Below are 24,099 nucleotides of genomic sequence, written 5' to 3'. Positions count from 1 at the left end.
TCCAAGAGAGGGAGCTGCTTTAGGGCTGAGTCAGAGCTTTGATCAGGTCGTTCCCCTGAAAAGAAAGAAAGATTCTAGTCCTCACGATTCTGGAGAAAGAGCTGAATCAAACAGGAGCACATGTCGATCTAGCTCAGCACTGTCTACATGGACTGGCCGCAGCTCTCCAGGAATTTCAGGCAGGAGGCATTCTCCGCCGACTAAGATGCTAGTCCTCACGGTTCTATACAAAAGCCTGAATGAAATAGGGAGGTAGGAAGTGCCTTGCACTGAGTCCAACTATTGAGCCATCTAGCTCAGTATTGTCTACACAGACTGACAGCAGTGTCTTTCCGGGGCTTCTGGAGGAGCCTTTGTTAGGATACTAGTCCTCATAGTTCTGAATTAACTGAAGCTCAGGACTGGCTGCACTAGCTGACAGCAGAAGCTGCTCTCCAGAGCTTCAGACAGGGGACATTCTCATCGGAGCTATAGCCCTTCCCCATAAGTTTCTAGTCCTCATAGTTCTGAAGAAGTTGGAATCAAACAGGAATACAGGAAGCTGGATGCTTCTGAGTCATGGACTAAATGCTGTCCATTTAGTTCACTAGTGACTACACTGACTAGCAACAGTGGTTTCCCAGTGCTTCAGGTTTAAGAGATAATCCCAGCTGTACCTGGAAGTTCCAGGGATTGAAGAGGGTACTCTCTGCAAACAAAGCAGATGCTCCAACACTGAGCTACATGGGAAAGTGTATTAAAATAAGTCAGCCCAGCAGCCCAGTATTGCCTGCACTGACTGGCAGCAGTCGTTCTCCAAAGGTTCAGAGACGGGAGGTGCCTCCTCTTTCCTTTCTTTGTCCCCCCTCCCCCCACTTTCTTCTCCCATCCTACCGTTCCCATCTTCCAGGATCTCATAAGAACATAAGAAGAGCCTGCTGGATCAAGCCAAAGGGGGCCCAGTCCAGCATCCTGTTCTCCCACTGGCCAGCCAGATGCCCCAATGGGAAACCTGCTGTAAGCAGGACTCAGGAACAAGTGCCCTCTCACCTCCTGTGGCTTTCAGAAACTGGAATTCAGAAGCTTTACTGCCTTCAAAGGTAGAGACATCATTGTGATCATAGCTAATAGCCATCAACAGCCCTCCATGAATTTTTCTAATCCTCTTTTAAAATTACCTAGGCTGTCCCTGCCTCCTGTGGCACTGAGTTCCATAGTTTAACAATGTGCTACATGAATAAATCATTTCTTTTATCTGTCCTGAATCTTCCACTATTCAGCATTGATCTATGAGACACTCACCCCACATGGAAAGGAGCTCACCAACCCCTTCTTGATTCAATGGGGATATTCCTGAGAGGCCATGCCCCAGATAACCAGCAGGGTGTGGTTATTTTAGTTAAATCCTTTCTTGCTCTTCACCTCTTGTGCAGAATCCTCTCCGGCTCTTTGCACCAGATAAGAGACCTCTCCTTTGCCGTCACCAAGACCAGGAAGGGGAAACCCTGCATTTCTCTGAGCTTGTATTTTTACTGTCTCTCTTAAAGAGGATCTGATTGCTAAGCTGCTTTAATGCTTTAGAAGAGATGCAAGTATAGCCATTGGTTCTGGAGAGCAAATTGGGGCGGCTTCTAAATCTGCAGCTTGACTCCTCCCGTTGCAGAAGTGCTTTCTTTGGTCCTACTAAAAATCATAAGGAAACATTGACCTATTGAGGTCTGTGGGGTGTGGGTGTGTGTGCGCGCGTGCGTGTGTGCGTGCATGGGGCAACATGATAATAGTGTCCAAAATGGTGTGGAGAAAGTGGGGAGATAAAAGTTTCTCTCTCATGTTGGAAGATTCAGGTCAGTTAAAAGAAAGGGCTTCTTCACACAGTGCAGAATTAGACTTTGGAACTCTCAACCCCCAGGAAGCAGTGGTGGCCTGTTGTTGTTGTTTAGTCATTTAGTCGTGTCCGACTTTTCGTGACCCCATGGACCAGAGCACGCCAGGCACTTCTGTCTTCCACTGCCTCCCGCAGTTTGGTCAACTCATGCTGGTAGCTTCGAGAACACTATCCAACCATCTTGTCCTCTGTCGTCCCCTTCTCCTTGTGCCCTCCATCTTTCCCAGCATCAGGGTCTTTTCCAGGGAGTCTTCTCCTCTCATGAGGTGGCCAAAGTATTGGAGCCTCAGCTTCATGATCTGTCCTTCCAGTGAGCACTCAGGGCTGATTTCCTTCAGAATGGATAGGTTTGATCTTCTTGCAGTCCATGGGACTCTCAAGAGTCTCCTCCAGCACCATAATTCAAAAGAATCAATTCTTCGGCGATCAGCCTTCTTTATGGTCCAGCTTTCACTTCCATACATCACTACTGGGAAAATACACCATACATCACTACATCACTACTGGGAAAAGCTAGGTGGCTGGGAAAAGATGGCCTATGTGGCTTTAAAAAAAAAGGATTAGACAAATTCATGGAGGAGGTAGTTGATGATGGCCAAAAGCAACAGTGGCTATGCTCTGCCTCCCCAGCTGGAAAAAGCAATGCTTCTGTAACACCAGTTGCAGGAGGGGAGAGGCCTCTTGTGCTCAGGTCCTGCTCGTGGGCCACCCAGAAGAGGCACCTGGTTGGCCAGTGTGAAAAGAGGATGTTGGACTTGATGGGCCACTGGCCTGATCCTGCATACAAGTGTAGAATCTAGCTTACTGTCAAAAGGTAAAATTGCATGAATTGCTCTAGCAATTTTTGCCTCTGGCTTCACCTACCACTGGCACATGGCCCCTGGAAGGTTGCCCAGAAGAGAATGTGGCCCTCAGGCTGAAAACGCCCCCTCCCTGCTGCATCCTTAATATCATGCCCCTCCATAATATCATGCTGGCAGCCCTTTCCTCAGAGTAAGATCTGGGACCCAAGGGTTCCTGTGTACTGGCCTAAATTTGCATCTGTACAGATCATTTATTATATGTGACAGCCCTGCTTGTGTACCGATGGGTGTGTTGCTGTGTTCCAAAGTGCACTGCTATTCTCAGGTTAGACTGCTCCATCGTGACTCTGGCAAAAGGCACTGGCAGGATCTGTCCCAAGGGCCTCTCCGTGGTGATGGACTTTGGATGCTTTTGTTGAAAGCCAGGATTACATAAATGCGGATTGGGAAGGTGAGAGTTTTGGGTGGGAAGCTCACTGCGTTGCATTTTAGCCGAGATTTGACCCCCACTGACAGAACCTGGTGTTGTTTGCTTTGATTTGTTGCCCCTGGTGGAAATATTGTCTAAGGCAGATTATAAAGAGAGGGGGGCATCAAGTTTTTGTTTTCTTCCTTTCTCTAGAATGCAATCTGCAAAGGAAAAAAAGGGTAGGTCTGTGTGGGAATTCTCCATGTTCTGCACTGAGTCTATGTTGCTTTTCAAAATTAGCCCTTGTTCATAGCCTGCCAGTATAAACACCAGTTCGGAAAATGCAGTACCTCTGTTGTATCGGAGCAGCTACTTTAAATGCAGAAGGCCTCAGGTCAATCCCTTTATTCAGAACCTTGAAGACTGGAATCTATTAATTTTTAGCAGATAGATCAGTATTATAGCACCTGCTTTTCATGCAGAAGGTTGCAGGTTCAATCCCCGCTGGCATCTCCACATAGGGTTGGTAAAGAGCCCCCTGCTTAAAAGCCAGAACAGCTGCTGCCAGTCAGTGCAGACAATATGAATCAAGATGGACTAGGGGTATGACCTGATGTCAGGCTATGGGCTCTGTGGCCAGCAGAAATGGCATGACCCAGAACGTTTCCGGAAAACACACACAACTGTGATCCTTCTCCCTGATCCTTGATGTAAATGAGACTCTCAGTGGCTTCTTGGCAAGGAGGGAAATGCAGTCTGCACCTGGCTCAGGAGCACTGTTGTCTCTTCTTGCTTCACATTCCAGAGCCCAGATTTCACCCGGTAATAAAGAGGCTCTGCCCACCACAGGGTGCCTTCTGCTTCCCTGTACTTAAACCACCAGCAGAAACACTTTCTGGTTTCAACACAAAATTTCCCCAGCTGGGTGAAGGGTTGACAAAATCAAAAAACAAGAGCAGGGTGTGTTGGGAAAGGCAGCCAGCCAAGTTATTTGTCTTCTGATAAAGTCAGGGGCTGGTTCTTATGCAATTATCATCATCTACAGGACAAACTTGTTATTAAAATGAGAACAATCACATAAAAGCAACCACAAAACTATGTTTTCTTGACTCCATGCACCTAGGGATGTCCTCCTGCAAAGATGCAAAGAGATACCTGGCTTGTGGGCTTCCTGGAGCTTCCTGGGTTCCTGTAGAGAAGAGGATTCTGGGTTTGGTGGGGCTGCCCATCTTGGCCTGATGTAGCAGGGCGCCTCTTAAATAAAAAGATAAGGAGAGCCCTCATGGATCCGGCCAATGGCCCACCTAGTCCAGCATCCTATTATCACCAGTAGCCAGTGAGATGCTCCAAACAGAAACCTCCAAGCTGACCCTGAGTACAGGAGCCCTCTCCTCTCCTGCTGCTTCCATCTGCAGAGCAAGAGCATAGCCATTGTGCCTACCAGCAAGATGCTGTGCTGATAGTAGGGACATCCCCAGGGAGTGGGGAGGCCAACCAGTTGCTGAGCTTGCAAGGCTGGTCAGTGGATTTCCCCCCACACCACTGCACTCCAAACACCTAGTCCATTCATTCATTCATTCATTCATTCATTCATTCATTCATTCCAGTTATGGCTGCTTTTCAGGGCCAAAAACCTTTGCAAAGCCACTGAAGGATCAGACATAAGAAGTTGCATGACACAGAGTTATAGAGCATCAGTCCACCTAGCTCAGCATTGTCTATTCTGACTGGCAATGACTCCCCAGAGTCACAGGCAGAAAGCAGGTGGTCTACCACGGAGCTATGGCCCTACGCCTAAAAATTAAGTAAGATTCTAGTCTTCCTAGTTCTGAGTTAAATAGGAACATAGGAAGCTGCCTTCTACTGAGGCCCTTGGTCCATCTACTCAGTAATGTTCACACCTGACTGGTTGTGACTTTCTAGGGTTTCAGATGGAGGACCTCTACCTGGAGAAACTAGAAGGTGAACCTGGGATCCTCCGCATGCCAAGCAGGTGCTCTGTCATTGAGCTACAGCCCTTTCCCAACACAGCTCTCATTCAGAGTTGTTAGAAAAGTGAGTGCCTCTCCCTCTCTCTGCTAAGCAGTAACAAGAGACCAGGGAGTTCCCAGCACTCACCCAGGGTTTGTGCTCCTTTGAAGAATTGAGACACAACAGAGACTGTCATAGTTTTAAGAAATATAGTTTATTCACCTATTTACACATTCACTCTGCAGGGAGGGAGTCCAGATCTTACAGCATGGTCATTTCAAGAGCCGCTTGTCCACCACAGCAGAGCAGCCCTGGAATCCAGGGCATCTCTCCCAGCCAGCTCTCAGCCAGCCTGCCCAACATGGATCCCAGTCTTTCCCTCCTCCTCCTCTTTCGCAGAACACCTTGCTAAAAACTCACTTTTCCTGTCACTTCAAACACACACACACCATCACCTTGGCAACATCTGTCTCCCCAGACCAAAGGATTCCTCTCAGATGGCTCGTTTGTCATGTTAACAGATTTGCTCTTCACTAGGCCAGCCAGTGAAGAGAAAAAAATGTTAGTTTATTGGGTTTAGCCACCCCCCCCCATCTATAACAAGAGTGAAAGTAGGATCGTACATTTTTGCAGGTTCAGCCAGGAACTGCTTGTGGTCAGCACCAGACTGAGCAAACCACCAGAGACCTCTGCAAAGGCATCACACTAAGTTTAGCTGGAATAGAAAAATCCTCCACCCCCCCCCCCCCAAGCAATTGGAACAAGCCCTTCCCTCTATCTCGGGCAGAAATTCTTCCACGTAATGTTGCCAAGGCCAGCTCAGAAACAAAAATATAGAAACCTGGATCAGCTGCCTCTTCCCAATCTATCACAAGGTTTAAAGGTCTTGCCTCAGCAAAATGTGGAAACCCGTGCTTTAAGGGGGGAAAAGGAGCCTGACTCAGCTACCATCAGGCACCCAGTTCCCTGGAGAACCAAACTCAAACCCGTGCCAACTGCAGCAGGCTGAGGAAGGGAACGATGGCAAGACAGATGTTCTAGGCTAATAAGAGCTGAGTTGCTAGGGCTCTAGAACTGGGGCACCCTGCTTTATCTCAAGTGACTCCTGAGAGTTTGGGACCTTTTGGTTTGGAGCTGTGGTTCCTAACGTGGGGCACATGCCCCACAGGAGGGCAATTTGATTTTTAAAGGGGGGGGGGAATTCGAGAATGTTTAGACCAAGTTAATGGCCTTTTAGGCTTCCTCCACGTGAATAGGAGTTCACTTTTTGAATAATAAGAATTATATGTAATGGGGGTGGTGGTTCAGGATTTTAGAGATGCTTAGGTGGGGTGTGGCCCAAAAAAGGTTGGGAACCACTGGTTTAGAGGAAAGGCAAGTAAAAGAGAGTTCGTAAAATTATGCATGTCACGGAGAGTGAAGAGAAAGAAGTCCTTCTTCCTCTTTCGTGGGCATCCAGTGGAGCTGAATGTTGAAAGATTCAGGACAGATAAAAAGAAGTCCTTCTTCACACAGCATATAGTTTAACTATGGAACTCACTCCCACAGGAGGAAGTGATGGCAACTAACGCAGATGGCTTTTAAAGAGCCTTAGACAAATTCATGGAGGAGGAGAGGGCTATCAGTGGCTACTACATGGTGGTTATGCTCTGCCTCCGCCGAAGGAAGCAGTAGCACTTCTGAATACCAGTTTCTGCAACCCGCACAAAGGGAGAGGGCTCTTGTGCTCAGGTGTTGATTGTGGGTTTCTCATAATAGGGATCCTGTTAGCCCCTGTGAGAACAGGGTGCTGGACTAGATGGGCCACTGGCCTGATCCAGCAAGCAGGCTCTTCTTAAGGAGGTCTATTGTGTTTGTAGAACCTGCATGCCCAGGGGCAGTCTACATTTGAATACCCAGATAATGGAGAATAACAATGGGAGAGTTGCTGTTGCTTGCGGGCTTCCCATGGGAGCACCTGATTAGCTATTGTGAGAGCAGACTGGACTAGGTGGACCCCCGCTGGCCTGATCCAGCAGGCTCTTCTTATGTCATAGAGTGGGGATGTCCGACTGTTCAATCGTGATGAACCGGTCGATTGCGGGGTGTTCCTGGTCATTCCTGGTTGATCGCTTGATCCTGATTGATCGACCCAAAAACAAAACAAAAACAAAAAAGCTCAACAACTATGGTCAATCGAATGGGTAGATCACTGCTAGTGTTTTTGTAGTGGGAGTAGATCTCAGTCTCTTGGAAGTTGGACTGTCATAGAGGATGAGGCTATTCATGGAGGATAAGGCTATGCTCTGCCTCCACAATCAGTAATGCTTCTGAATCCTGGTTCCAGGGAGCCAAAGAATGGCAGAATGCTCTTGTGCTTGGGTCATTCCCTTAGGAAGGTCAGTGGCAGAACACTCACTTTGCATGCAGAAGGTCTCAGGCTCAACCCCTCACATCTCCAAGTGAGATTGGGAATGTCCCCTGCCTGAAACCCTCCAAGAAACCACTTTCCCCATTGACTGGCTATGCACATATTAAGGATGCCTCCTTTGGAAGAGAGAGGGGATGTTGGAAGTGGTCCAAAACCTGCATCCATGGGGTCAGGCTAGTTCCTGAGAGCTCAGGGGCTTTTCCTCCAATGGATTGTGGAGCTAGGACTTTGGCAGTGGGGTCATTTTGTTCCAACCCCCTGCAATTCAGGAATCTCACCTAAAGCATCCATGACATATGGCCATCTAACCTCTGCTTAAAAACCTCAAAGGAAGTGAGAGTCTACCACCTTCTGAGGGAGTCTGTCCCACAGCACTGTTGAACTGCTCTTGCCACCAGTAAGTTCTTCCTCATGTAGACTGTATGACAGGCATAGGCAAACTCGGCCCTCCAGATGTTTTTGGACTACAATTCCCACCATCCCTGACCACTGGTCCTGTTAGCTAGGGATGATGGGAGTTGTCGTCCCAAAACATCTGGAGGGCTGAGTTTGCCTATGCCTGCTGTATGACCTTTGGGGCACAGAACTGTTGGTGACCTTAGGCTGTTCTGAATGTTACACTGATAGGGATCACAATAAGGTGACCTTAGGCTGTTCTGAATGTTACACTGATAGAGATCACAATAAGGTGACTTTTAATAAACAGAATCTCAGGGGCAAAGGGAGGCTGTCTTAGATCATGTCAGACCCTTGGTCCACCTAGCTCAGCACTGCACACACTGACTGGCACTGCCTCTCTAGGGTTTTGGGCAGGGAACATTCCCTGCCCCACCTGGAGATGCCATTGATGAAACGCGGGGCTGACTGCAACCAAAGCAGATGATCTGCAGTGGCTGCTGGGAGCTGGAGTCTGTCTGAAGTTCCACCAATGTTCCCCTTCTTTCCTATTAACTTTGCTTTTATTAGAGATTTTATACTTCTAAGGCATAACCATCAGAAGAAGAAACAGAAAAACATAACAACTACCATTTTTACTCACATCTAATGCTCACCAGTGAGAGCCAGTGTGGTGTAGTGGTTAAGAGCGGTAGTCACGTAATCTGGGTAACCGGGTTCGCGTCTCCGCTCCTCCACCTGCAGCTGCTGGGTGACCTTGGGCCAGTCACACTTCTCTGAAGTCTCTCAGCCCCAGTCACCTCACAGACTGTTTGTTGTGGGGGAGGAAGGGAAAGGAGATTGTTAGCCGCTTTGAGACTCCTGAAGGGGAGTGAAAGGCGGGATATCAAATCCAAACTCTTCTTCTTCTTCTTCACCTTTTTTGGCCAAATTATGTTGTGGAAATTAAGGTGCACTTTAGATTCGATGGCACATTAGACTTGAGTAAATACGTTATTTCCTTTTAACTCCAAACTATCTGCAGGTGGAGACTTTATTTTTCTTGAGTTCAACATGCCACCTACTGGCTATGTCAGGTGTGCCAACTCCTCTGTGGGAGATGCGCTCCAACACAGCTGTTCTCTTGAAGGGTGGATGGTGTTTTTGACCTATGCACCATTTCCTGGGAGCTCCTTCAGTTTGTGGTGTGCAGAGATGAGACTCTTAAGAGGGCAAAAATATTGCAAAGGAAAAGAAAACATCAGACTGAGGATTGGCTGAGGTCTTATTCCAGATGCAACTGAGTCTACTCAGAATCCATTCTGCTCTGGATCCATCTTATTCCAGAGGCTGGGGGAGAAAGACCGCTGCCTGAAACTCTGGAGAGAGCCACTGCTGCAAGCCAGTGTATACAGTACTGAGCTAGATGGACCAACGGTCTGACTCGATAGAAGGCAGATCCCCACATTCCTGTTCAATTGAACTACAAGGACTAGAATCATATTTTGTGTTGAAGGGGTAGAGTATGGTATCTCCTTTGCACATGGAAGGCTCAGTCCCCAGGTTCAGTCCCCAGAGACATCTGCACACAGCACTGGCGAAAGACCCTCTGCCAAAAAGCTCTGGAAAAATCAGCCCTTCACTAAGAATCATGAGGTCTAGAACCTTAAGTTTATTTTTAGGGGAAGGGCTGTAGATACAGATACAGAGCACCTGTCCTGCATACAGAAGGTCCAAGCTTCAATCCCTGCTGACATCTCCAGGCAAGGCTGGGAAAGAAACCCTGCCAGAAACTTTGGAGAGCCACTACTGATCAGTGTATACAGTCTTGAGCTAGATGGACCTAGTGGCCTGACTTAGTTTAAGCCAGCTTCCTCTGTTTCTACACAAGTGGGTTAGACTGAGCATCCTGTCTTAAGAGCATCCTGCAGTGGAGGTCCTGTTGCACACACACAAAACCTAACCATCAGGGCTAGTAGCTATCAGTAGCCTCCACCTCCAATTGGTCTCACCCTCTTTCGAGCTTTGAAGATTTCTGATGCAGAAAGTTTGGAAATCTAAAATATAAGCCATTGTATGGACTTCTGTTAATTTTTATTAGATGTTATTTTTATTTAATGCTTTTTTTGCTATAGTACCTCCTGTAACTAAGTTTTGGAAAACATTTTTTTTTTAATTTTTAAATAGTTAAACTGTGGACTGCAGTGGCAGTCACCAAGCAAGATGACATCAAAAGAGGATTAGACAGTTTCATGGAGGTGGAGAGCGCTATCCATAGCCACTAACCACAATGGCTCTGGCCTACCTCCCCAGCTGCAGGCAGCAATGCTTCTGGAAACCACCTTAGGGGAGAATGTTGCTCTTGTGCTTGGGTCCTGCCTGCAGGTTTCTCACTGGTTTGGCCACTGAGAAGAGGATGCTGCTCTAGGTGGGCCACTGGCCTGATACAGAAATGCTCTTATTTTTTCCTTTTTTAAAATTATATTTTAAATGGTTGTAACATGCCCTCGGACCTTAGGATGAAGGGCGAGTAATAAGATTATCGCTGCCCAGGTGGTTGGTCTTCCTAGCCTCTTGCAGGAGCGAGTTTTAAGGTTGAAGGATGCAAAGTGTGTTATGCAGAAGGTACCAACGCCACTTCATCCATTTCCAAATGTGGCAAGCCAGCTGCCCTTCCTGGGGTTGGGAGACCCTCTTCTCTCCTCCAGGGATTTTTTTTTGGGGGGGGCCTGGGCTCCCCTTCTTCCCCCAAAAACCTCCTGCCTTCTGCCTGAAGATGCCACAAAGACTTATAAGCGGAAGCTGGAGACCCGATTGTGGACGGAAGGAGAAGGGGAGGGGGGAAGCTCCCCCTCGGGTCTCTTTTTCCATCGGCGGGCAGAAATGTGCCTGGGCAGGCGTCCCCTTTAAGGAGCGTCTCCGCAGCATCATCCAGAGGAGGAGGAAGAAGGAGGAAGATGCGGCAGAAACGGGGAGGCAGCAGGGGCCCCTACCTCGGCCAGCCTGGAAGACCCACTGCCTTGGACCCACCGATCCCCCCAGTCCCTGCCCTGTCCAGTCTGGCGTGAGCGCAGCGCCTCCCCCCTTCTTTCCAGGAGGGGCTTGGAACAAAAGAGACACCCCCCCTGCACTGCCAGAGCCCAGCATGAGAAGGGTTGTGCAGCTGGTACTTTTTTGCCCCCTCTCCATGGGGCTGCAGGTGAGAGCGAAGGCGGGCGCGGATGGAGAGAGAAAGGATGGAAGGGAAAGGGGTGTCTCTCTGGCCTCCGAGCTGAAGCTCAGTGCCGTTTGCAGGTACTGCGTGGGGGCGGGGGCGGAGAATTGATCTCTCAAGATGGGATGAGGCTTCGGAGCAAAAAATAACGATAAAAAGGCCGCCCTTCTTGCTGGAGATTGTATACAGGGGCGCCGCGCGCCTTTGCCTCTTGCAATTGACAAGCTTGTCAATGTCAAAGGCAGCTTCTTCCTCACCACTGGACCTTTTACCGCTTAAGCGCCAAAGGGGTACTTGGGCGTTACCTGGTGCAGCAGGTAAAAAAAAGCAGGAGGAACCTTCTGGGAGCGAAGGAGGACCCCCTCTGGTTGGCCCCACAAGCAGGTGGAGAACTCCTGCACCAGTTCATCTGCTTTTCTAGTACACCCCCCCTCCTTTTCTGGTTTTTGGGTTTTCGCTTCTACAAGCAGAAGCCCCTGAAAGAAGTGTGTTCACTGTCGAAGCACGTGTATTTATTATTTTTAATGAAGCTGGGGGACTGGTTTGTGTGTGGGGGGGGGAGGGGGAGATATTGAGGAAAGGCCAGAGACAGTGTGGGATGCCTCTGAGTGCTGGAGAATAATATCTGGCCCATTTGGAGGCAGCCATGCAAATCAGCCAGGCCAGCTGGCAATTGGAAAAGGCCAAGAGTTTGGGGGCATTCTGCACTGCAACATCACTGGTGCCCAAATGCCAGGCAAATGCTGCAGCAGGGAAACACAAAGTGCCCTTCAAATCAAGCAAGTGTGTGTGTGTGTGTGTGTGTGTGTGTGTGAAGAATGAAAACTGGCTTGGCAATGGCAGTGAGACGTCTCTTGAATCCTGCCATTCTCAGGAGAGGGGCAGTAGTGTCCAGATATCTAAAGTACGGCAAAGGAAAGAGACTTCCTGCCAGAATGGTGGAGAGGTGCTGCCAGTAAGTGTTGAAAATATTTCTACTCAGTGGCAGAACAGCTGCTGGGCATGCAGAAGGTCCCAGGTTCAATCCCTAATGGCATCTCCAGGTTGGGCTGGGGAAAGATGTCTTGCCTGAAGTGTGGGGAAGTGTGAATGCCAGTCAGTGTGCACAGTACTGAAGTAGATGGACCAAGGGTCTGGCCCTGCAGATGGCAGCTTCCAGTGTTCCCAACATCCATTGCAGACGATGGTAAGAAATAGTGCATGGCTGTGGCTAGGCTGCTCTGCTTCCGGAGGGTCTGTGCACGTGTTAGAATAGGGGGCATCTCTTTCCCAAGTGCAAAGGCCAATGGACCTATGGGGGGAGGGGACCAGTTTTGGAATAATGTGTAGAGTTCTGGCCTGGGAGCTGGAAAAGGTTCAGAAAAGGGCAACTGAAAGTGGACATGGAGCAACTCTCCTAGACAAAAGGTTGGGGCTTTTTAGTTTAAGATGCAACATGATAGAAGTTTAGAAAATTATGCATAGCATAATTCCTCTCTCTCTCATAGCACTAAAACTTGTGGGCATTCAACAAAGCTGGATGTTGGAAGGTTCAGGGTAGGGAAAAGAAAATCCTTCTTCACCCAGTGCTGTGGAACTCACTCCCACAGAAAGGAAGGTGACCAACTTAAATTGCTTTAAAAGAGAATTAGACAAATTAATGGAGGAAAGGGCTATCAATTATTATTATTAGAGGCAGTAATGATTCTTCTGAATATCGGCTGCTGGAATCCACAGGAGGGGAAGAGGTGCTCTTATGGTCAAATCCTGCTTGCAGGTTTCCCAGAGGAGGCATCTGGTTGCCCATTGTGAGAACAGGAGGCTGGACTAGATGGACTGCATACCATTGGATGATTAGCTCCATTGAATACAAGGGGATTTACATTTGACTAAACAAATATAGGGTTGCATTGTAAGGGACATTTTTTTAAAACTGTTTTGCAACTTCTCCCCACCCCTCCTCACCAAATCGAGATAATCTGGGCCATGTCAATCAAGCGTGTTGGATTTTTTTTTTAAGCTGATGAAACAGTGACAAGGCAGATGAATTAAGCTTCGCATGGGGTCACGAAGAGTCAAACACGACTAAACGACTAAACAACAACAACAACATATTTTGCCTATTGTGAAAACCTCAGTAGTGGCTACCTTCTTGAGATGTTTTAGGAACTGCATCTGAAGAGGTACAGGTCATGGTTAAAGAGAAAGGCCAAAATCTTTTATTATACTTACCTGGGAGTAACACCCACTAAACTTGGTGGGATTCCTTTCCATTCTCCAATTAGCCAAATGGCAACGTGCTTTCTTGCCCACCTGAAAAGGTTAGGCAAGGGTGCCCTTTAACTCTCAGGTCGAAAGGAGAGAGGTACTTATCGAGTAAGGAAAGAAATGTTCACAGCCCCAGAGCCAAATCAGACTTATCAGTTTGCATTGGGAGCATCTCAGTATAATATTTTGTCAGTTTAATTTCTTTGATGCCTTTTCCAGGAAAGGAATCAAGGAATCTCTGTCATTGAAATACACAAAATTTTAAAATGATACAGACAGTTAAAACCAAAGCAGCCCTCCTATTCGCTAAACACATCAGGAATAATTGTCAGCACAATGCCAAGATTAAAAAACTATCCCACCAAATGTCTGGGAATAGAGGACTCCCAACCTGCTGCTGAAAAGATTATACTTCACCTTTGCTTTGCAAGACTGAGATGGCCTTTATCAGTGAGAGTGGCATGAATTTCCATCCAGTAAGCCCCAAAAGAGGCAAAATGTGCATCACATAACTGCAAAGTCCACAATTCAGAGTGCTGACTCTCCACTGGGGGAGGAACCAGCCAATTCTTCCATCAGAACTTATATATCTAAGCTCAACCTTTGCTTGCCAGATGTTTGTGTGTTTCTGGCTGGTGCTGATGGGGGTTGTAGTCCAAAACATCAGGATGGCTCCAGGTTGGTGAAGGTCAAGATAGCTTGACAACCTCCCTCGCCACCGCCAGTCCCAAAACTCACATGAAGAACTCAGCACAGTCAAGTTCCTACCTAAGAGTCACAAAGTAAAATAAAGGTAAGCTGTAAAAATAAATCCAAAATCTGTATTAGGCTAACCAGAAACTTCACAACATAGTGTGCAAGCTTTCCTGATTTCAAAACGTAAATATGGTTACCTTTCCTAGGGGTGGAGATGTTAAGAGTTGTTGTTATTATTACTGAAGTTGGAGAGTTTGTAAGAAAAACAGCCATTGCGTCCCAAATCTGTCTGGAAACTCAAACCTCTAGTCTCTCAGACCTTTGTTTAATTCAACACTTTGTTTAGGACCACAAGAACTAACTGTGCTACAGTCCTCTAATACAAGAACATAGGAAGCTATGGCCCTCCCTCCCTCAATCATGGCAAAATTCTAGTCCTCAGAGTTCTGAAGGAAGGTGAATTGAATAAGGCTGCTGCCTTAAACCAATACAGACCATTGGTCTATCTAGTTCAGTATTGACTACACTGACTGGCAGCAGTGGATCGCCAGGGTTTCAAGGAGTCTTCCCAAGCATGGCCTAGGGATGCCATTGGAAATTGAACATGGGACCTTCTGCAGGCAAAGCCGGTGCTCTACCACTGAGCCTTTTACCTAAAAAATAAGGCTCTAGTCCTCATGTTCTAAATAATAAGCCAATTTAAATAAGATGCAGCCCTCTTATCAAGCTGGGCTCATTGTTCTATCTAACTTAGTACTGTCTACACTGACTGGCAGAAGCTCTCCAACATTTCAGACAGGGAGCCTCTTTCTCATTTGAACCCTGGTCTCTACCAGGTACTAGCAGTCTGACACTCTAACCAATATGCTATGCTGACTGGCATACTGGCATCCAGGCAGACTTTGAAAGAGGAAAAGCAAAAATGAAACTCTGGGTTTACTCCTGAGCTGTTGTGGTGCCAGCAGGGTTTTTTCTGGGTCCAGGACACTGTACGTGAGTTGGGACCTTCACCTTGCCTGTAACCAGTGGACAGACGTGGGTTTTGTGTATATATAGATATATCCTTCCATACCTGTTTTGGCTCTCCTTAAATTTCTTTTGCTCTCTCTTCCCAACCCTGCAGAGCCGTCTTCCTGGCATCAAGGTCAAGTACCTATTTTTTGCCTGGCTGGGCATTTTTGTGGGCAGCTGGGTGGTCTACATGCATTACTCGTCCTATTCAGAACTCTGCAGAGGACACGTCTGCCAGATGATCATCGTGAGTGTCCCCCATCCACATCTGCAAAATTATTTATTATTACTATGATTACTATGGTTAATATTACATCAGAAGGCAGTGGGGTCTCCTTTGCTGGAGGCTAGATGACCCTTGGGGTTCCTTCCAACTCTACAATTCTAGGACTGCATGAATATCAGTTGCTAGGAATTGCAGGTCCTAGGCATTCAGGTCCTACTTCTGGGCTTCCTTTCGGGACAACTGGTCAGCCCCTGTGAGAGCAGGATGGTGGGCTAGATGTGCCATTGGCCTGATGGAGCTGCAGCCAGGCTTCTCTTAAGGTCTATTGTGATAGCATTTCCATTGGAAAAAGTTCCCTGTCAGCTGGGGTGCTGCATGGACTTGGACCTATAATAGATCTGAAGCCGAATGAGCCTGGAACTTTTGGCTGCTGGATAAGGAGCCTCCAGAGGAACTTCGATGGCCAGATGGCTGCTGTTTGCCATCTGCTATTTGCCCAGAGTGGTGCCTTCTAATGAAGAGTTCTCTGAGCTCTGATTTAATGATGGTTCAATGAGGAATGGTCCCAGACTGCTGGGGAAGGAGCAGGAGGGGCTTTTGGCCGCAGTGAATAAATGTGAGATTCTCCTTCCCCTGACAAATATGACATCCTCTTTCCTGCCTGGTTCAGGAGGGAAGGAAGTAACATGGGAACGCATTGCTTTGCTGAAGAAACTGAGCTGTATAATCATAGAACTGTAGTGTTTGAGGGGACACCAACCCCAGGGCATGAAGCTTACTGGTTGACCTTGGACCAGCCACTGTCTCTCAGCCTTATCCCAGGGAGGGTAAACAGGGGAAGCATAGCCACATACACCACCTCACATTCTTTTGAGGAAAGGTGGGATATGGTAGCTAACAGTTATTGATTCCTTTGTTTTCTCCCCCTTCTCCTTTCCAGTGTGACCAATATAACAAAGGAATAATTTCCGGGTCGACGTGTAAAGACCTTTGCAAGGATCATACACTGGTGTTCCAGCACTGCCTTTCGTCCTCTCCCACCCAGCAGGTAGGTTGACCTTCCATCGTTGGCTAGAGCAATGGAAAGACTTTGAAGTTGGCACGAGTTGTTGGCAGGGAGCAGGGATGAGGTGGAGACATTACAGTACTGGGCAGGCTGCTTAAGTCTTGCTGTATGCTGGTGGGAAGGTGGTCATTTAAATTGGTGAATTTGTCCAATCCTCTTTTTAAAACCATGCATGTTGCTGGCTGCAACTGCCTCCTGTGGGAACAAGTTCCAAAGCTTAATTGTGTGCTGCATGAAAGACTTTTTGTCTGTCCTGGATCTTCCTAACATTCAGCGTTATTGAATGTCCATGAGTCCATGAGGGAAGGAGAAAACCCATTCCTCTTTCCATGCTATGTATAATTTTGTATTTTTTTAAATCTTATTGCCTATCTTTCTCCTCAAAATTGAAAAGTCCTTTCCTCAGAGGGGAGCTGCTCCATCATCAACTTAATCATTTTGCTTGCCATTTTCTAAACCTTTTCCAACTCTACAATATCCTTTTTGCAAATTCCCTACTAGAGAAGAATGGCAAACCAAGCTGATGGACTATTCTGAGATGGCAAAAATGATTGGAAAACTCAGAAACCGAGAGGACAAAAACTTTATAAAAGAATGGGAAAAATTTATAAATTATTTAGGAGACCACTGTAAGCAGATGGAAACAAAGGCAGGGTTTTGATTTCACTTGTAGTGTAAAAATTATGATGGATAATATGATTTGATATAAAAAATGGAGTATTGGTGAATATGCAGTAGTAGCTATTTAAAATGATACCCCATGGTGGGGATAGGGGAAGTCTTGAGATTCAGAGAATATCTTTATATATACATTTTTATTCTCTGTTTATTTGTACTTTGTATTTGTAAAGCCAATAAAAATGATTTCTAAAAAAATAATAATATACAATATCCTTTTTGGGGCAAGGCAACCAGAATAGCACACAATATTCCAAACGCAGTTGCAACTTAGATCTGTATAACAGCACAATGACACTGGCAGTTTATTTCCAATTCCTTCCATGATGATCCCTAGGCCTGGTTTGTATTTTTCATGACCACCAAACTGGCCCAACACCTTCATCGAGCTCTCTGCTATGGCACCAAGTTCTTGCTCATGGTCCGCCACGTCCAATTTCGACCCCAGGAGTGCGTGTGTTGATTCAAGATTTTTTTTGCCCCAGCATGCATCACTTTACACATTGAGTTGCATCCACCTGATCATTCAGGCCGCCCTTTTTGGAATCTGTCTTCTGATATTGACAGGCACAGACTTCAGCTGGTCAACATAGCTGTGAATCCTGTGATGCAGGGAGTTGGACTAAGTGACCCTTTGTGTGTGTGTGTGGGGGGGTGTCTTCCCTTCCAATGCTACATTCTGTGAACTTTGGGCACCTGTCAAATAAATCTGTGTCCTGCAGATCCAGTTTGTCTCTCTAAGTTACATTCCTCTCCTTCGGTGCAGGTATACAGCGGCCTCTGGAAAGAGAAGGAGGTGATCATCAAATGTGGCATTGAAGAGGCCCTCAAGGCTGATGGCAACCCTGACTCAGCCCCCAGGAGAGATGTGGTCCTTTTCAGCAAGCCGACACGGGGGACATCGATGGATGAGTTCAAGGAGATGCTCCTGAATTTCTTAAAAGTGAGTTTGTCACTACACCAGCAGGGTATGGGGGAAGGGTTTCTTGTTTTCAGGGGGCTGAGGATCCAAAACAACAGAGCTAGCAGCTGGAAGTCCTGGAAGGAGGGCAAAGGGGTGGGGCTGTCGCCAGCAGGGTTGGGGGTAGCGGCGGGAAGCCAGCGAGCTCATAACAATGTTATTTACTGTTTATCTGCTTTGGATATGGGATGATGTAATACCCTGCTCCTACAATTTTAGGGTTGTTAATAATGGTAATAAAGGCTAGAAGCAAAAGGGGGGAAAAGGAGAGAAAAAAGGGATGAAGTTAAACGAAATGAAAAACTATTTGTCTTTTGCAGTCCAATCTAGGCGACCAGGTCTCCTTCACCAACTTAGTGAACAAGATAATGGCCATGGCGGATGTCAGTCGAGATGGGAAACTGTCGCTGGCGGAGGCGAAATCCATCTGGGCGCTGCTGCAGCTGAACGACTTCTTGCTGACGCTCTCCCTGCATGAGAAGGAGCACACTTCCCAACTGCTGGGGCACTGTGGGGACCTGTACGTCACCGAGAAGATCCGCCACACCTCCCTCTATACTGTGGAGGTCCCTCGCTTCCTGCAGCCACTGCTGCCTGCGGCCATCCACAGGGTCCTCCACCGGTGGTTCTCCCCAGCCTGGCCGCAGAGAGCGAAGATCGCCATTGGCCTCTTGGAGTTTGTGGAGGAGATCTTCCATGGGATGTATGGCAACTTCTACATCTGCGAGGCGGGCTTCAAGAACATGGGCTACAACGACAGGCATGACTTCAAGATGGTGGACCTCCGGAAGGTGGCGACAGAGATGACTATCCGGGGCTTCCTCAAAGGGCGCCATTGCGAGCAGAACGTGGACTGCACCTACGGGAGGGACTGTGTGGCCCCCTGCGACAAGCTCATGAAGCAGTGCAAGAGCGACGTGGTCCAGCCCAACCTGGCCAAGGTGTGTGGGCTTCTGCAGGAGTACTTGCTCCACGGGGCGCCCTCCGATCTGAAAGATGAGCTTCAGAAGCAGCTCAAGACCTGCACAACCCTCAGCGGCTTGGCCAGCCAGATGGAGGTCCACCACTCATTGGTGCTCAGCAGCCTCAAGACACTCTTGTGGAAGAAAATCTCAAATACCAAATATTCATAGGTGTGGGATGCCGAAAACCACTGCACACAGAGGATCACAGAATAGGAAGAGGGCCATGGAGCACTCTGCTCTTCCCCCCCCCACCCCCAAAAGTACGCAAGCAGGAAGATTTAGCACCAGGGGGGAAAGGACAAGTGGAATAACCAATGGGTCCTCCTCCCTTTTGGATGGACAGACTGTCAGTGAAGCAAGGGAAATTGTTTTGGATGAACAGCTTCTGATGTAAATAAATAGTGCTCTCTCTATCTCTTTGGCCTCGTCCTTAGGTTTATATGCCCCACCTTTCCTTCAAGAAAGTCAAGGTAGTGAGTGTATTTTATCCCAACAACCACCCTACAAGGTAGGATAGGCTAAGAAGCAAGCGACTGCCCCAAGGTCAGCCAGTGAGCTTCATGGCTGAGTAGGGGATTTGAATCCTGGTCTCCTTATGCAGAGTCACAACCTTGGGTTCGTCTAGCTTAGTGTTGTCCAGAAGGGCTGGAAGCAGCTCCCTAGCAATTCAGACAGGGGACATTCCCAGTCTCACCTGGAGATGCTCCAGGGATTGACCCCGGGGCCACTTATCTACCACCCATCCCCAGCTTCCGAGCAACTTGCTGGCAATGCCAGGGTTTGAATCTGGGTCTTCACAAGCTCCAAGAGAGCCACAAACCTCATAGCCTCTGGACAGGGCACAGAGATCTTTTGCAAAATGCTGTCTTAGCATGGTTCACTCCTAGAAACTAGAATTTGCTAGTTTGGGCAATTCCCCAATTTTACCAGTCTTGTCACATCTTACAACATCAACACATTTTTTTCTTTTTTAATTTTACCTGGCGGTTGGGGAGCTTTGACAATCAGATCCATGCCGCACATGAAACATAAACACCACCGCTGTACTCTCAAATCTTTGGGTGGTGACAACACCTCATCCCTCAAGAGAAACCCAAAAAGGGATGGCTGGCAACTGCTGCAAGCAGAACAACACTGGGGGTGGGTGGGTGGGAATTCTTTTGCTAGAGTCCCAGTACAAAAAACAGGGAGAAGCCAGGTCCTGGGCTAACCTATCTGAGCTCTTCTTGTCTGCTTGTGATATGACCATATTCATACCAGACATTTAAAATGCAATGATACTACTTTAAATAGTTACAGCTTCCATTAATGAATTCTGGAAGCTGTAGTTGTTTTTTTTTTAAAAAAGTCAATCCTTTATTAGGCATAGCAAACCACACATTATCAAACAAACACCATAAACAAATTGTGCAAAATACGAGTTCAGCATAGAAGGTTTGTCCCAGTCAGATCTTTAACTCCAGAGAAAATCAATTTGCATAAATAATACAACATAACATTACCACGTCACCGATCAATTAGAAGCTGTAGTTTGTTCAGCGTGATGGGAGTTAAGACAGTCTGCTATTCCCCTCCCAAAGCTACATTTCCCAAAGTACTGTAGGATGTGGGACTGCTATACCACCCTGGGAATTGTAGCTTGGGGAGGGAAGGGAATAGGGGTCCTCTTAACAACTCTGGACAAACTCCAGCTCCCAGGACTCTTGGGGGCTCCTAGAATTTTATGACTGCACTGGATACCAATTTTAACAGTCTTGGCTTTCACCAAAGAATCATACTTAAACTATAGTTTAAGAGTATGAGAGTTATTAGGAGGCCCCTATTCCACACACACTGGGAAATGCAGGTCTGTGAGGGAGACAGGTGGTCTTCTAACAACTCTCAGCACCCTTAACTATAGCTCCCAGGATTCTTTGGGTGAAGCTATGACTGTTTAAAGTGGTATAATAGCATACTAAAGTATGGTGTGAAGGTGGCCTCTGGTCTCCCCCAGAGCAACAGCAGCTTTCTGGGATAAAATGATTGCTTATGCAACCCCACCCTACCCCCTTTTAGTAATTTTATTGCGTGTTTTTATCAGTTTACATAAGCATCACAATTCAAGACGCCGCAAGAGGCCCACCACAATTTAGGGCATGTCATTTTAAGGACTGAAAGTTAATTTTTCCAAATTTCTTCAGTGAGGGGTCTTAAAAATATGTTTTTGGGTCTGGGGAATTAAAATCTGCTATTATTTTTATGATTGGACAACATTTAGCTTGCTCAATCCACATTTCATTAAAAAGCACATAAACTGCTCTCAGAAAACCAAAGAATTTTAAGTTTAACTTCTGAAAGTGCCTGGTAATCCTATAAAATTTTTAGTTTCTCTACATAAAGCATATCCTACTAAACATACAACATTACTTTCTAATGTTTTCTAATTACAAGGTAATGACATCAGCTAATAAGAAACTTAAACAAGTTTAATCAAGTCTTGCATTGGTTCATCTATCAGTTCCAACAGGGACAAAACACTTGGGATTTGTGAAAGATATATTTCTAAGATTTACAGAAAGATCTCCCAGAGTGTCATGATCTCCACCCCTCAAGTCAATCATCTTTCGGACACCAGCTCTCCTCACTGTCATCTGAGCACAAGAGTGTCTGAATTATCATCTTCCTGAATGCATACCATGCTGAGCGCTGGATGGGTGGCAAAACAGCACCCACTATAACCTTCTTTTGCAGCCTAACTCACTGCACCTGAAACAAGATGTGGGCATTCCATCCCAGGAGTATTTTACTTTGATGTTGAACCAGCATTGGTAGTACACACAAAAGATGTATTCCTCTATCAGTCTTAAGTTGTGGAGGGTTTTGCCTTTAAGGTCATGCTTTGAAACCCATATGCGACCAAGCCTGTTTGCTGTTCCTAACCACTTTGAATGACTCACTGGAGCAAGTTCAAGAATGACCAAATCTGTGGGAAGTTTTCCTGTCCTTATGTGTCATCTGATACACATCACTAGATAGATCTTTTCAAGACATTGTCACTCAGGGAAGTAACAGGCTCTCCAGTTGAGAGTTTGGTAAATGAAGTTATCTTTTCAAGTTATATTTGCTGGCTTTTCATACACTGGTCACATAGCATTGATGTATGCACTCCAATGAGTTGCGCTTGCTGAATGTAGTGATGTGCTGAGGACTTGCTTCAGTATTTTTCAGAGTGGTGGACTGCAAGTGGAAAAAAATATATGTATTTCGCACACAGTTAAAAAACTTCGTTTAGATACTGGTCTGTGCATCATGGCATACTGAAAAATTAAGCGCATTACAAAATTTGAAAAGAAAGCTTTGGGCACTTTCTGAACAATTCGTGCTAATAATAATAATAATAATAATAATAATAATAATAATAATAATAATTTATTATTTGTACCCCGCCCATCTGGCTGGGTTTCCCCAGCCACTCTGGGCGGCTTCCATAGAAACCAAAAATACACTAAAATATCACACATTAAAAACTTCCCTGAACAGCGCTGCCTTAAGATGTCTTCTGAATGTCAGGTAATTGTTTATCACTTTGACATCTGATGGGAGGGCGTTCCACAGGGCAGGTGCCACTACCAAGAAGGCCCTCTGCCTGGTTCCCTGTAGCATTGCTTCTCGCAATGAGGGAACCGCCAGAAGGCCCTCGGCGCTGGATCTCAGTGTCCGGGCAGAACAATGGGGGTGGAGACGCTCCTTCAGGTATACTGGGCCGAGGCCGTTTAGGGCTTTAAAGGTCAACACCAGCACTTTGAATTGTGCTCGGAAACGTACTGGGAGGCAATGTAGATCTTTCAAGACCAGTGTTATGTGGTCTCGGCGGCCGCCCCTAGTCACCAGTCTAGCTGCCGCATTCTGGATTAGTTGTAGTTTCCGAGACACCTTCAAAGGTAGCCCCACGTAGAGCGCATTGCAGTAGTCCAAGTGGGAGATAACTAGAGCATGCACCACTCTGGCGAGACAGTCCGCGGGCAGGTAGGGTCTCAGCCTGCGTACCAGGTGGAGTTGGTAGACAGCTGCCCTGGATACAGAATTGACCTGCGCCTCCATGGACAGCTGTGAGTCCAAAATGACTCCCAGGCTGCGCACCTGGTCCTTCAGGGGCACAGTTACCCTATTCAGGACCAGGGAGTCCTCCACACTAGCCCGCTCCCTGTCCCCCAAAAACAGTCCTTCTGTCTTGATCACCTTTATGAGCTTCATAATATGGTTGCAACAATATCTGGCCAGGGCATGTGGAAAAGTCCATGCCCTGGACTAGCAATAGCTTCAGCAGTCTTATTGCTACAGTCTTCCATGCACAGAAAACACTCGACAACTCCTCACTGCTCCTTGATCTTCACCACAAAATGAAGCCAAAACATATGCTTCTCCTTGTGACAACAATCAGGTATACCATCAACTATGACGCTATAGTAGTAGTAGAAATCTCCAAATCCTTTTGCAATATGCTCACCACCTTTTCCACATATGCTGCAATCAACTCATTTTGAATTCTATTTGTCATATAGCTGAAAACAATAATTGCATTCTTCGTTCCTGTCTGACTGCGCTCTGCAAGAAGATGCATATCTTGAAGAATACAGGTGAGAATCTCCCCTATATCGCTTTCATCAACGCACCCATAATTACCAGAATCAGGTCTCTCAAATGGCTCCGGTTGTTCAGTAGACTCTTCATGATTAGTCCCTTGTTGTGGATCGTTCTTGGGTGCAGTCGTTGAAGTTGTCCTGGTCACACTGGTCTTGCCCATGAGCACGAATCCACTGTGAGAGCAACTGACTTGCTCTCTGAGCATCTGCCTCATTCTTACCCAAGCCCTGCTGGCATGACATCATAAGTCTGGCAGGCCCCTAGTGATGCCCCTGGCCAACTTAGCCCGCCAAGGCCTGGGGCAAGTGTACCTGGCTGCTTCCACTCTGCACGTATATGGGTCATTATAAAAAATGCACAAACCCTAAAACCCTAAAACAAACCCTGGTATTTTTTTAATCTTACAAGTGCAAACTCTACAAAGCTGCTGCTTGGCAGAAAAGTTCTTCAATCTGGGTCTGGAGAACCTGTTGCCAGGCTTACCTCGTGCATTAAAATATCTGCTGCAGAAATCCAGCAGCAACTCTCCTTTGAATGGAAAAAATAGGGTATTAAACAAACTAATCCATAGACCCTGAAA

General features: G+C 46.8%; 1 protein-coding gene across 2 annotated transcripts; it reads left to right on the top strand.

The window, feature by feature from the left end:
- The first annotated feature begins 2,985 nt into the window (after window positions 1–2,985).
- Window positions 2,986–19,309, top strand: DIPK1B (divergent protein kinase domain 1B). Of its 2 annotated transcripts, none has more exons than XM_077922275.1 (5): window positions 2,986–3,118; window positions 15,113–15,247; window positions 16,167–16,274; window positions 17,737–17,913; window positions 18,252–19,309. In XM_077922275.1, exons 1-5 carry the CDS (start codon window positions 3,104–3,106, stop codon window positions 19,062–19,064), a joined length of 1,248 nt encoding a protein of 415 aa, XP_077778401.1. In that variant the 5' UTR covers window positions 2,986–3,103; the 3' UTR covers window positions 19,065–19,309. The 2 variants fall into 2 exon arrangements, with proteins under 2 accessions (XP_077778401.1, XP_028571378.2); XM_028715545.2 differs by lacking the exon at window positions 2,986–3,118 and adding an exon at window positions 10,722–11,031.
- Window positions 19,310–24,099: the final 4,790 nt, after the last annotated feature.

The sequence above is a fragment of the Podarcis muralis genome, chromosome Z, assembly GCF_964188315.1.
Source record: "Podarcis muralis chromosome Z, rPodMur119.hap1.1, whole genome shotgun sequence".
Taxonomy (NCBI): domain Eukaryota; kingdom Metazoa; phylum Chordata; class Lepidosauria; order Squamata; family Lacertidae; genus Podarcis; species Podarcis muralis.
Note: the sequence above shows the minus strand (reverse complement) of the source record. Positions and strands in the feature narration are given on the sequence as shown.

Bases quoted from the DNA above. Each gene is read 5' to 3' on its own strand.
- DIPK1B (XM_028715545.2), top strand. From the start codon at position 10,978: ATGAGAAGGGTTGTGCAGCTGGTACTTTTTTGCCCCCTCTCCATGGGG. The intron at 11,032-15,112 runs GTGAGAGCGAAG...CCAACCCTGCAG, and splicing joins CCCTCTCCATGGGGCTGCAG to AGCCGTCTTCCTGGCATCAA. The intron at 15,248-16,166 runs GTGAGTGTCCCC...TCTCCTTTCCAG, and splicing joins ACGTCTGCCAGATGATCATC to TGTGACCAATATAACAAAGG.